Source organism: Tachypleus tridentatus, chromosome 13, assembly GCF_004210375.1.
Source record: "Tachypleus tridentatus isolate NWPU-2018 chromosome 13, ASM421037v1, whole genome shotgun sequence".
NCBI classification, from domain to species: domain Eukaryota; kingdom Metazoa; phylum Arthropoda; class Merostomata; order Xiphosura; family Limulidae; genus Tachypleus; species Tachypleus tridentatus.
Genome location: NC_134837.1, coordinates 169,938,447 through 169,952,152, shown reverse-complemented (window position 1 = coordinate 169,952,152; position 13,706 = coordinate 169,938,447). Strand labels below are relative to the sequence as shown.

At 32.4% G+C, this 13,706-nt stretch overlaps 1 protein-coding gene across 1 annotated transcript in view; it reads left to right on the top strand.

The window, feature by feature from the left end:
* Positions 1–13,354, top strand: part of LOC143238866 (TWiK family of potassium channels protein 7-like) — a 112,054-nt gene extending 98,700 nt beyond the window's left edge. Inside the window, exon 2 of the mRNA XM_076479458.1 lies at positions 12,108–13,354. Within this exon, the coding sequence (XP_076335573.1) occupies positions 12,108–12,811 (704 nt within the window). The 3' untranslated portion in view covers positions 12,812–13,354. The remainder of the gene's footprint in view (positions 1–12,107) is intronic.
* The last annotated feature ends 352 nt before the right edge of the window (positions 13,355–13,706 follow it).

The following is a 13,706-nucleotide window of genomic DNA, read 5'->3' as shown; positions in this document are numbered from 1 at the left end:
CCCGTCCCACCAAACATGCTCGTTCTTTCAGCCGTAAGGGCATTATAATACGACGGTAAATCCCACTATTCGTTGGCAAAAGAGTAGTCCAAGAGTTGGCGGTGGGTGGTGATAACTAGCTGCCTTCCCTCTAGTCTTACACTGCTAAATTAGGGACGATTAGCGCAGATAGCTCTCGTGTAGCTTTGCACGAAATTCAAAACAAATCAAAACATTTCAAGAGGTCTAAAATATTATTTTTAGTTCAGTGAAGTAACGATCACCTAAAACTTCGCTTAAAATAATCTTGTTGGCATTTAGTTGAAGAAACGGATTATCTGCAGTGTAATTTGAATATTTGTCTGTTGTAGAACATACATGATTATACAGGTTTCTCCATATTTTTGACGTATACTTTCTTCATATTTTTTAATTACATTTTGAAATATTTTAAGTTCATTATTTTGTAGATACTTATAATTTGCGTTGGTTTATTTATAGTTAAGTATAAAATCTGCACGTTGGGCTATCTGTGCTCTCTCCATTACGTTATCAAAACCCGTTTTCTGGCGTTGTGAGTCCCCAGACATAAAACAGTACCACTACGAGCTACTCATGATGACGTCAAGTTCTGAGTTTGTAATTGCATATTTATTATTGTTACTATACATACATAATATCGTTATTTCTGTAGCTGAGCGTGGACACGTGATTAGTATTTAGCTGTACATCTGAGGTTTCGTGGTTCGTGTCCTGCTACCAAAAATTTCTCTCCGAATTTCGAGTCTTTGCGTACCTTACAAGAATAACGTGTACATTCTACTATTTACTCTGTCAAGAGTTAGCGGTAGGTGACGTTGATTACTTGTCCACTCTCTGACCTATCGGTTCATAATTATGGTCAGCTAATGCAGATACACCTCATGTAGCTTTACGCAGTTCAAGAAACATACTATTTCTGAAAATAAAGTATTTTAAAATTATTTTCTTAATAAGCGCATGCAACGTAACTGTAATAATAAATACTGATGACTATGCTGAGACTTGTTAAATAACCATAAAAACAAACATACAGAAAAGTACATAAAATAAACTCAACCAGCGTTTAAGGAAATATTGAAATCCCAATTCACAGGAAAAGAAATGATCTAATCTCTGAAGAAGCACAACGTTTAAGTGAGATTAAGTATCGACAGAAAAAAAAGTCTCTAAAAATACCTGACGAAAAGTTAATCAAGTCTTCAAATAGTAGGCGACTTGACAATAGGTTCAAATGTGATAAAAATATAACCTTAAAGGAAACACAGAAAAATAAAAGCAATAACTTTCCAAGACGCACCAGGCTGAAATGTAACCAAGAAAAGAAAAAAACAACAACAACAAACAACCACTTTATATGATATTAGGTTTAAGCAGTGTTAAATAATATAAAACATACATCGTAGGTGACACGAAGAAATATTAATCAACCTCCGAGCAAGCGTTTGCATGATTCCAAGTATCAAATATTGAGATGGAAGTTAGTTTGAATCATCTGGAAAAACTGGGTCATTTCCTGCAGAAGCACTTTGCCGACGTAAGGTGGAACCTGTGAAGAGTTTCTCCAGAGAAATAAACGTGCTGTTCAACAAGCCATATATAATAATGCTGTAGCTGTTATTGTTATTGAAATATATACAGTAAAATAAACCATGTTTTTCGGAAGCTTTCAGATTAATTAGGATGAAACTTTGAAAAGAAAATTCCTACAACAAAGGCCATTCGCTTACGGACTCCGGAAACAGATCGTTTTAAGTTAGTTATAATTTTATTTCCGTGAATAAACGACATGCTATAACTAGTAATGCTTCGTTATGTTGCGGATAAAAGACTGTCTTTAGAAAGACACACACGTTACAAACAGAAGTTTAGAATATATTGGTTGGTCAATCCCACTGTTCGTTAGTAAAAGAGTAGCCCAAGAGTTGGTGGTGGATGGTGATGACTAACAGCCTTCCCTCTAGTCTTACACTGCTAAATTGAGGACGGCTAGAGCAGATAGCCCTCGTGTAGTTTTGCGCGAAGTTCAAACCAAACTGATTATATTAATTTTCACTACAAAATCAAAGCAGTTCGTTCGATAATCAAAATATAGATTATATATATATATATATCGTAATGAAAAAATCTTCGTACATCTGTTACCCATGAAGATAAGGGCTACAACTATTTCTAACGTTGTATTCTATCAGCATAAGGATTACATCGTTAATGATACCAGCTGATATCACAGTATTCAGCAAAATGTTCATAAAGCACTTTGTCAAAATATACTCAGGAAAAAAAAGCTACTAAAATTCAGTGAAACATTTTTACTTTAAAATAAACAAATAAACTCCATTTGGATGCATTATATATAATGAAACCCTTGCCATTGCAAATGTTTACAAATACGGAGACTAACGATGATACTTACACTAAGGTATAAGTAACATCAGCAATGTTAACAAAAAAAGTTAACAACGCATTAGCGGTTTTATCAAATCCTTTTACATTTATCATAAATGTCGTATCTTTATTTTTTGATCGTCTTTTAAGCAGTCTATTTCAAACGAACACATTCATAGCACACTATTTTTATTTATAGAAACTTTAATCAGCTTCTTGTTAAAGAAGCCAAATAAAACCTGTTTTATTACTGCAGCGTACATATTTCTATACATATAACGTTATTTTTTTAAAGTGCGTGACATAGCGGTTAGTGTTCTCGGACGGTAAAATCAACAATTCATCTTTCACAGTCGCTGATAGGAAGAAAAAATGTGTTTGGAACCTTGTGGTGTGGGTATGTCATATAAGTGACTGTTAAATTATGCTATTTGGTCAGATAGAGGTAAAAGTAGCTTAAGAACTGGATGTGGATGACGTTTTGTAGGTAGTTTCTTTCTAGACTTCTAATTCAAAATTAGCGAGGCTTTGCTTTGCGCAAAAATTGTGAAACAAATATAACAAAAACTTTATTTTAGAAAACTATGTATATAGCTCAAATACAACGTAACTAATCTGTGAAACCATACATAACACTGAAACATTATTGTAACTAGTAATACTCCTAAGGGCATACCATTGTTTACGAAAATCTAATATAATAATATTCATTTTTACCTGTCCTGAAAATGCGCGTGCATCTTTCTATCTAAATATGCATTATAACTTAAAACTTATATCAAATTAAACTAAAGAAGAAAGAACAGACACAAGTTAGAGTGTTAATTTATCTTTTTATCTAATATGGATTGCACCTAATAAAAGCTTAACTAGTGTTAGGCCTAAGACAAATACACTTGTATATTTAGAACTGCGCAATGAGAATTCGTTTGTATTATTCTAGAAAACGACATTTGAAAATGTACTGTTGCAATAAAGATACTAATGTGACCGCAAATGTTTTAGGTCTTTGTTAGTAAAGCAATATTTTTCATATTCTTCGCTTTACAATTTATCCTTGTACTTGAAATGGAGTTAAATTACTTTTGGCTTCCTTATGTGTTATACAAAATTTGAGAAAAACTCTTGTAAAATATAGCGCAAGAAGGAACATATCAGACAAACAAGGTCGGCTGAAACGTTTTAAGTACTTGTACAACTTTGAATACTTTGGCCTCTTTGATGGTGAACATTATCTATACTTTGTATAACCTTTTCTCTCTACGGTAACTTTATTTATCTTTGTAAGTTTGAAACACAATTGCTTACAACTCAGAAAGTTCACTAATCTCAACAGATATGCCAAAATAAAACTTACATTAAACAAGGTATTCTGAATACCTTATTTTTCAACTATATTTATTTACATAGTACATTTAATTTGCTAGAAAATTTGCTTTTTTGATAATGTATTCGAAAGTAAATAAATACAAACATCATAGAAATGGATGTCCACGAGTAAATGGAGTTCATGAATCATTCATTTCTGATAACTTAAATATTCATCTCGATTTAAATACACATCTAATGGACCAACGTAATAAAAACTCCAACACCTCTTCCCTTAATAAATCCTACTTTCTAAATTTAAAAAAATCTAAATACTGAGGGAGAACCAGGCTTAGCATTAAAGTTTAATTACTTGTAAGAAGGAATATTAGAACGAAATCGATCTTGAATAACTTTCCTCGGAAGAATTGTGAAATATACAAGATAATATATTTGAAATATCTGTTCTCAATAACTGTATATTCTAGAAGTTTTTCAAAATACAGCAAAGGAAACGAAAAAGAAAAAGATATGGAAACCTAGTAACATACAGTTTTAATTTTTTATTGCATTGCAGTATTTCCATATGAATACAAAAATATTCATTAAGCAACTTGGTTTCTAAAATGAGGGATATTCGAATGAATATTTAAATATTTTTATGGTTCCTGGCACGGCCATTAAACAGATGCCGTGATGCATCGTTAGCCAACATAAACACAGCGATACGAAGTGGCTATTGATTTTATTATGTCTTTGCAGTCTTGAAAGTAATTTAATATATTTACTTACTCAATCATCCGTACTCTCATCTTAAAAAAATTAGAATTATCACAAAATTTGGAATGTTCAGGACATAGACCGTAAAAATGTACGAATATAAAATTTACTTAAAGTATTTATCCCACTATCTGGTTTGCTCGTAACTCTTTATTCTTCTGTTTCACTTAACCAGTAGTTTTAATCAACCACAAATAAAGAGACAGTTGGAGTACCAGTAACAAACAAAAACAAGAAAAACAAGTTGCTCAATACAACGATTTATGCAGTACTCAGTCCAACATTAACTATATAATTATAAATAGTACTTAAAATATAAAGTAGTTTTAAGATGAAAAGAAATCGATTCAAATGACAAATGTTGTTTCACATGATATAAAGATAAGTTGATATTTTATAGTTATGTCCAATTGGTTGTACATATTTAAATAATTTCAGTTCAGTGATCGAATATGAACGTTGGTGTTTGTTTGTTTTGTTTTTGAATTTTGCACAAAGCTACACGAGGGCTATCTGCGCTAGCCGTCCCTCATTTAGTAGTATAAGACTAAAGGTAAGACAGCTAGTTATCACCGCTCACCGCCAACTTTTGGGCTACTCTTTTACTAACAAGTAATGGGATTCACCGTAACATTATAACGTCCCCAAGATCGAAAGGGTGAGCATGTTTGATATGACGGGAATTCGAACCCTCGACCCTCCGATTACGAGTCGATTGCCTTAACCACCTGGTCATGCCGGGCCATGAACTTTGATATCTACTCTCGAACGAATAAGTGCTGTTGGTTTCTATGAAAAGACGAACGAATAAGTGTTGTTGGTTACCATGAAAAGATCTGGTAAGATCTACGTAAATTGTTGGAATATCCTCTGAAGTTTTGTCATATTCACAATTTGTCTTCTATGACAATCTGTTTGACATAACTCAGATGATGCACAAAACCTTTAGTTCTGTTTAATGAAATGCCATAATACACGCAAGGTAACGTATTCAAATTTACCGTAATGAGTTATTACAAAACGTACTAACGCCTTGAAATATGTTTTCTCTGTAAACTAAGAAATAAATGTAATATAAGCATGTGGAAATGTTGACTAGAAGGCCTTGAAATTGTTACCTGCTTGATAAAGAGTAAATTATGTATTGTATTACCACCTTTAGAAAAATAATTTGTATTTATATATCATTTGTATGTAGATAGTAACATTCGTTTCTATAAAATAAACACACAGTAAGTTTTGTGTATGTGAAGAGACTATACATTTTTACTTCTATTTATGTGTAAAAGATATTCGCACTAAATTCTGCGTATGAATTGGAAACGTACGTATTTAATATGCAAGAGAAAAATATAATGTTTTTTATGGATGAGAATAACATTATCTGTGTGTGTAGAGATTAGAAACAGTCAATTCTGTGTATATAGAGAAACTAGACACAATCACGTCTGTGTATATAGAGAAAATTGATGTAGTCAGTTGTGTGTGTGTATACCATTATTATTATTATTATTACATAAAAGACCTTCTAATTATTGAAAATCGCTGAGGTGTAGGAATGGAATATAGTGTTAAAATATAATAGACATAATAGTAATATTAGATGACAAGTAAATTAATTATGAATATGCTCCCTCAACTAGAAAAAGGCGTTCACACCATAGAGAAAGGATATTAACAGTTAATGTTTTATGTTTGATGGGAATGTATGCTATGGGTCTTTTCTCTCGTATCGGGTGTCAGACTTTTGTTTCAAGTGTTAGTAACAGAGTATGGGGAAATAACATATATGTATTATGTTTCCAGTTGCGTCAGTGTATAAAGAGTTGCTTGGAAGTAGTTTTACACGCTGTGAGATAAAATGCAGTCGTTCAATGCTGTAAAAATATCACCAAGTTTGTGTGCATGCTTGATAGCGTATTTACGGTTTAATTATTAACCTTAACAATTTATAAATAATAACCAAATCCTTATAATATTAAATACAAGATATAAGCAGCACAAGTTATATAGAAATAATAACTTTTACACATAATTTATTCTAATTTTAGATTAAGTGTCTATTGTTAAGTACACTATGTTTATTTGATAAACTGTCTTAAAAAACACTACTTGCTAAATCATTATTTTGAGTTCATAAAACAAATATTGGGTTGAGGAATAATTCGTGAGCGTTTTTTCAAGTTAAAAAATATATTCATAAATGAAACGCTTTTGCAAAATATTTCATGTCATTTGGTAGATAATTTTTTGCTCTAATAGATGGTGTGTTTGATTTTCATATGTCTTTAATTTTTGTTTTCATTTTCAGATCATTAAATGGAATGTCAAGTGGACAAAATCGAGCATTTTCGTCACCATCTGCTTTTCGCATTTAATTTCTTGCAATTTTGTTTAAAACAATGCATACTATATACCTAGGTATTACATGAAATAAAGTATCATAATAAATGTTTTGGGTGTAATGTGTTCATGCATTGAAGTATTGTATAGTCTTGCATGTAATGCTTGAATGAAATTATTTAAAAACGCTCACGAATTATTCCTCAACCTAATACTTAGTCATACAGAATTAAATTTAGTGTTTCCGGGTAACAAACTAAAATACATCAGTATGTTGTACAAACGTTAAGCTATAGCCTGTAGCTGTGAAGAAATAAGTTACACGCTGTGTAATTCTTTATTAGCTTCACTTATTTCTTACCTAGAGAAGAACTGAGACTGTTCAGATGATCATACGAAATCGAGTTACAGATGTAAGAACACTTCTCAAGACGCTTTTGTTACGGGTTTATTTACTAAGCTTATAAGTCTAGAACCATGAAAAATCCACAATTTGTCGTTCAAATGTGTAACTTATTCTTGTTTTCCTTACAATTCTTCAAAATATATTTTCCAACGACATATATGACCACAGCATGGCTTCATTTTTTCTTTAGTCACAGTAATCGCGGAGAAATTGATTATCTCACTCCATCGTAGACTCGGGAAGGCATGATTCACACTTGCTAGGATCATTCCCAGTCAACCACTTGCCTTTAGTGATGTATCTATGGACATGAAATATTCCACAACGAAGATAAACAATATGACAATTCTGTCTTTATATATCCCTTCCAGCTTCTATATAGGTATTGTCTTTATATACTGTTAGCATCTTCTATACAAGTGTTGTGTGTTATATACCATTTACAGCTTTTATAAAACTGTTGTATTTATATATTTTTCTCAGTCTGTATACACGTGTTGTGTTTATGCACCATTTTGTAGTTTCTATAAAAGTATTGTGTGTTATAGACCATTTGTAGTTCATTTATAAATGCTGTTTTATATATGCCCTGCAGCTTCTATATAAGTGCTGTATTTATATTTACTTAGCAGTTTACTTACAATAAATTTCTCGTGTTTTTTGTTCTCTTTTAAATGATGTTTTCTAAACGCTTTATCTTTCTCAGAACCGTTGAGCTACCAAGGCATTTTCTGTTAAAAACATTTCGATAGTGTTATTTTATCATTTTTCATAAATAATTTAAGTATCAATATTTTTTAAGATATTGTAAAAAAAAACTTGTTTCGTTTTGATTTGAAATTTAATATGTTTTATGCAACAAACTACTTCATAACAAGCATCAGTCGTTACTAAGAAACATAACTAAAGTTAATGGGTGACGTTAGATAAAATGTTAAGTGTTCAGAGTGTTAATGGTCACAATGAACATGGCACATATGCGAAACGTTAGAGTGCTGAGAACAGGCAAACGCTACCATGATTCGGTGTCGAGTTGTCCACTTGACATTAGCAGAATCATTTGTTTTCCTGATAGAAATATAGAAATGTGCACTTTATTCCAATTATTATACATATGATCAAAGAGTATCTAATAATAATAAACAAAAAATGGTTGTTAGGCTATATGATTGTATGAATTATTAACTATAACAAAGATGACAAGTTTTTATGTGCCTATATACATACACATTAATTTTTTTCGCCTGGCGAAAACTCTCATTAAACTCTGAGTCATGAATTTAGCGCCAGATCAGCGGTTTCACTTCAAAGCACGTTCTCAAGTTCGTGTGAACCAAGAAGATTAATTTTGCTCAGCCGAACCAATATTCTACGTTTAGCACGTTTTCCATTCCTTCAGGACATTAGCCAGAAAAGAATTGGATATGAAGAGACGAGTTGGGATGTCTTAAACACTCGCACATCTAAACTTGCATTTACTCATCATTTTTCTTTGAAGATGCGTAAGCTCTTCTCCATATGCCGATATCGACTCAACTGGATCACTGAGCACCAACTAACCTTTATGAGGCCTATGTAACCGTATATGGAGAAATTCAAGTACCAATTCAGTATTAATAACAGGAGTACACTATATTTGTTAATATACGTAATTTATTTTTCTGTTCCTTATTTATGTGTTTTTTAGTTGTGAAATGCTCAAAATAATAATTGTTCTTATTTTTCAAAAATATCGAACCTTGTTAAAACGGCTAATTCTAGTCGCGGCACATATCTCAATTCAATGAAATTTCTGTTTTTTTATGTATTTCTTGTTTCAAAAGCTGTTTATGCTAAACTTTTAGTTAGCTCAAATTAGATTTCATTCTAACTCTTCAATATTATATGAAAAAGCCATTGAAACATGAACATACGTTAGGCTTGTGGAAATTCGTCTTCTCATATGATGACAGGGGTATAATTAACGCTAGAACTTCTTTTTTTTTACTCTGCAGTTCCTTTAATACGCAGATCTCTGGATCGTCGAATAAGACATGTAAATTGGTAACTAGGATTTCCTGATTGTAATTTATGTCTTATAAGTTTATATCACATATCGTTTAACGTCATTGCATAATACTTTTTGATCGTATTTTTTTAACGAATGCTACTTTCGCAGCGAAAGAGAAGGGGAAAAGTGCAAGGGTAGAAGTTTTTATATCGTCTATAAGATTTGGAGGTTTGCAAATGGAATATAAGAATTGCATTTCAAATTTGAAAACATGTCGTAAACTGGAACAGATTTTTAGGAGAATTTAGCATCATTCCATACCAGACTCCAGAGGGTTTTCATCTCTTACTCGCTGTTTATTACTCAAAACAGTTTTGTGACTTTTTGATCTTGTCACTTGAACCTCAGGTAATATTTTAACATTGAAACATCTGGCTCAATAATATATGAGAATATCAATTTTTACTTGAGATTCACGTGTTGGAGACTTGACGCTTTCGTGAGTTTTAAATTTTACGTTCACTTGAATTTTTGTATGTAGCGCAATATATTTTATTGTGTATGTAATATTAAACAGCTATGTGTTTTTCGGAAGACGTAAAACTATATTTCGTGAGAACAGGAAAATTGAAGAAGCTTTTTTCTTAACTAATTTTTTACATTGATTGTGGAAAATAAATTGTTTGTTTCGTGCTTTTGTCAAAAATAATTCCTTATGGAATTTGAAAAAAATTATGTCATGAATACAATAATAAATTTAAAAATACATATATTTATATTTCTTTTTTTGCAAATACACTTATACTCTCTAGCTGTCGATCATAAAAATACGTTTAGAGCAATATATTTTTTATGAAATGTAAAACTTGATAAATAAATACGAGAAAATTTGGTGTTTCTTAGTTATTCAATAGAATAATGCACAATAGGGTATACAAACTGTGGCGCTTTAGACATCGAAACTCAGAATTTAGTGTTATAATATTTCAGAATCACTGCTGACCCACTGGGAGTATTTTCCAAATACCTGTTAATACGAGAAGCTGAAAAGTTGGGTAAGATAATACGGTATGCAAGTATGAAATATATTCTCTCGCAATATCACGATCAGAACGAAACCTGTTTTTTGTATACTTTAAAGCAAAGCCACATTGGGTTATATGTGTGTTCACTACAGGGGATCGAATACCCTATTTTAGCGTTGTAAGTCCGTAAACTTATCGCTAATACATGGGAAGACAGAGAACACTGCAAACCTATCAATAGGACTTGAGACATGTTGCACTAGAGAAATAAAAACAGCGAAACTAGTATGTGTTGGAGTTATAAAAATGGTAATAAGTGATGCCATGGTTGACATTTTATTATCAGACATATGAAAGATAATTGTGATTGGGTATAATGAAATAATTATGTCTTATTGTTGCATGATGTCCAAGCAATTGCATGAAAGTTTAGTTTTCTGACAAATCTTAAAAGCGTAATTGGTTTATGGTTAACTTTTGAAAGGTTTAACAATTGAAAGTTTCATGATAAAAGAAAGAGTAAAGGAATGTTGTAAGACGAATGATATGAAAAAACAAAAGGTTTCAAAATGAAAGTGAAGAGAGTCTTAGTCTGAGCCAATCGTTGTGAAGTAATCAATCGCACGCTATATAAAATCTATGAACTTAATCTGTGATTCTTTTATGGCACATTTGACTGTATATAGTTGTTTATTGTTTGAAATCAACAAAGTTAAATATCCTGAAATATCATCTTTGTAGCCATTGATATGTAAGATGATTACCTTAAATCAAAGATGTTAAAAATGATACTGTGCTTTTATTATTTACATTTGTGTCAGTTTGCCAGTGTGTTTACGTACAAAGTCACATGAATAATGGTTACATATAATTCGCTCTAGATGGGAGCACTTAATAACTGATAATATATGAGGGAGATGTTTCATAGCAGTACTGTCTTACCAAACATTCCCCTATAACGTAGAAACTGACAGCCCAAATACTTTCTTCCTTATATTTTCTGTTTTGTTTTTTATTCCACTGCAGGTTGCTGACTTTACGGGTGTTTTTCTTTAAAGTCAGTTATCACGTTTTTTATTTAACAAAATATATTTACAATTCTTTAAAAGGATATTGACTTAAATATTTGTCTTAAATTTATTATCTAAACGTTTGAGCATTTACTGTTTCATTTTGTAATTCTGCCTGGATTGATGACCCACATAAGTTATGACATAAACTTTAAACATTGGTGTCACCCGCTGGGACAGCGGTAAGTCTACGGATTTACAACCCTAAACTCCAAGGTTTGATTCCCCTCAGTAGACACAGCAAATTGCCCGATATGGCTCTGTTATAAGAAAACATACATACATTAAACATTGGTAGCACACTGCCACGTGTATTTACTTATAAAATAATGTGAAGTTATTCACTCTAGATTTGCATTGTTTGTATTTCCAGATAAAAGGTACAGATTTCTGTTCAGTTAATATAAAACGAATTTATCTATATTAGGGAAGTTGCAGGAAAACATATATATATATGTATATATTTCAGTTTTTAGGCTGCATATTTCTTACCATTTGTATTCCCTATCAGATTAGTGTGCAAAAATATATAAAAATAACAGAAAATGTTAAACCTCACATAGGTGTTGAGAATAACGTCTTTAAAACACCAAGAAAAGAGCTAAGCTTATTTGTAATCTGTGCTTAAACTGAATTGTTCAGACGTAGCTCTGAAGTTTTAATATCGTGTTGTGTTTTTAAACTATTTACCATGATTGAAATGCGGAATCGAATAAAATATGTTTATGTTAGAAGTACGTATTTGTCAAATAATTTGAGGACTCTTTTCTTTCCCACAGGTTATGGGAATATAGCACCAAGAACTAACTGGGGAAAACTGGTAACCATAGTATACGCCATTGTGGGTATTCCGTTGATGTTGCTTTATCTGACCAATATAGGGGATATCCTTGCCAAGTCTTTCAGGTATGTCTATGGGCGGATGTGCGTCTGTAAACCCAGTGATAATTACAAGAGAGGTAAAAATAACGAAAACTACCGAGTTCAACATGTTGTGACGCACAATTCCCCTTCCAGGCAAAATGCTTTAGAATCTGGTATCCAAGATAAACTTCATGTAAATCCTGAAGACGAAGCTAGAATTGAAGCAATCCCTAACGAGTTTCCTGAAGACCTGGATTATCAGAAACCTCGAGTGTCTGTACCCATTACTCTTTGTTTAGTGATTCTGGTGAGTTATATCTCTGGAGGGGCAGTCATATTTTCACTTTGGGAGGGATGGGACTTCTTAGACGGTTCCTACTTCTGTTTTGTTACCCTCAGCACCATTGGCTTTGGTGACCTGGTGCCTGGCGATTCAGTGGTCAGTGATCGGGGTTCTCAAGAGAAGTTGGTTATTTGTTCACTTTACCTGCTGATTGGTATGGCGCTGATCGCCATGTGCTTTAACTTGATGCAAGAAGAAGTCATCCACAAGGTGCGAAACTGTGGCCGGAGAGTTGGAATTATTAAAGATACCGACGACGAAGATGATATAGCGTGATATACAGTGCGGACAATAGGAGTTTTGACCAATAACTACTCAACACGACGGAACAGTAATCAAGAGCAATTAAATAAAGTACCTCACGGAAGATTGACGTAAAACTAAGCGATAATTTCGTACGTATAAATCCTTGCAGAAACGGTGCTACTTAATCACTGACTGCACGTCTTTCGTTAAGCTGTCATTGTGTAAGGCCTGCTGATCAGTTTACGGAACGATAATAACTCTCACACCACTTATTCCTCTAAATTTTCAAGTGCATCAGGAAATCTCATATTTACCAGATTTCCACCTTTTCATTACGTTGATGTGCTAGCCGTCTTGTGCTTTGCTCTTGTTCGTTTTAATGACGTAGTTGAATAAACTGAGACTCATCTTTCATATGTAAAAGTGGTTGAATATATACACAGAAATTTCTTCAAGGTGTTAAGATATTTTTTCTCGTTTAAAATCTCCGTGTATATGGTGTAATTGTATGAGATGTTTACTCCTGGGAGTCAAGTGTTTTGAATTTCCAAGTAAAATATTGTAAGGATTTAATTACAACTTCTGAGTGGTACATGTGTGGACCTAATCTATTTACACGATGTTCCAAAATGAACCTCGCCTAACTATATCCAGTAACAACACAATTAATTGTACAGACACTTTGAACTGTCAGAATACTTTCCATCGCTCACCTTTCTTTACTCCACCACAAGAACTTTTGTAATAGATAAAGTGCAACACAGTACACTTTCAATTAGGGCTTAATTAAGTATAAAAAGAACAACAACAAAGCTCAACCGACATTCATGTAGAAAACGTTTTAAAAGTGTAGTTGTTGTTGTACGTATTTCAATTGAATTCACTATGACACAACTGGCTCACCATCAAAATATAATAAGAAAAA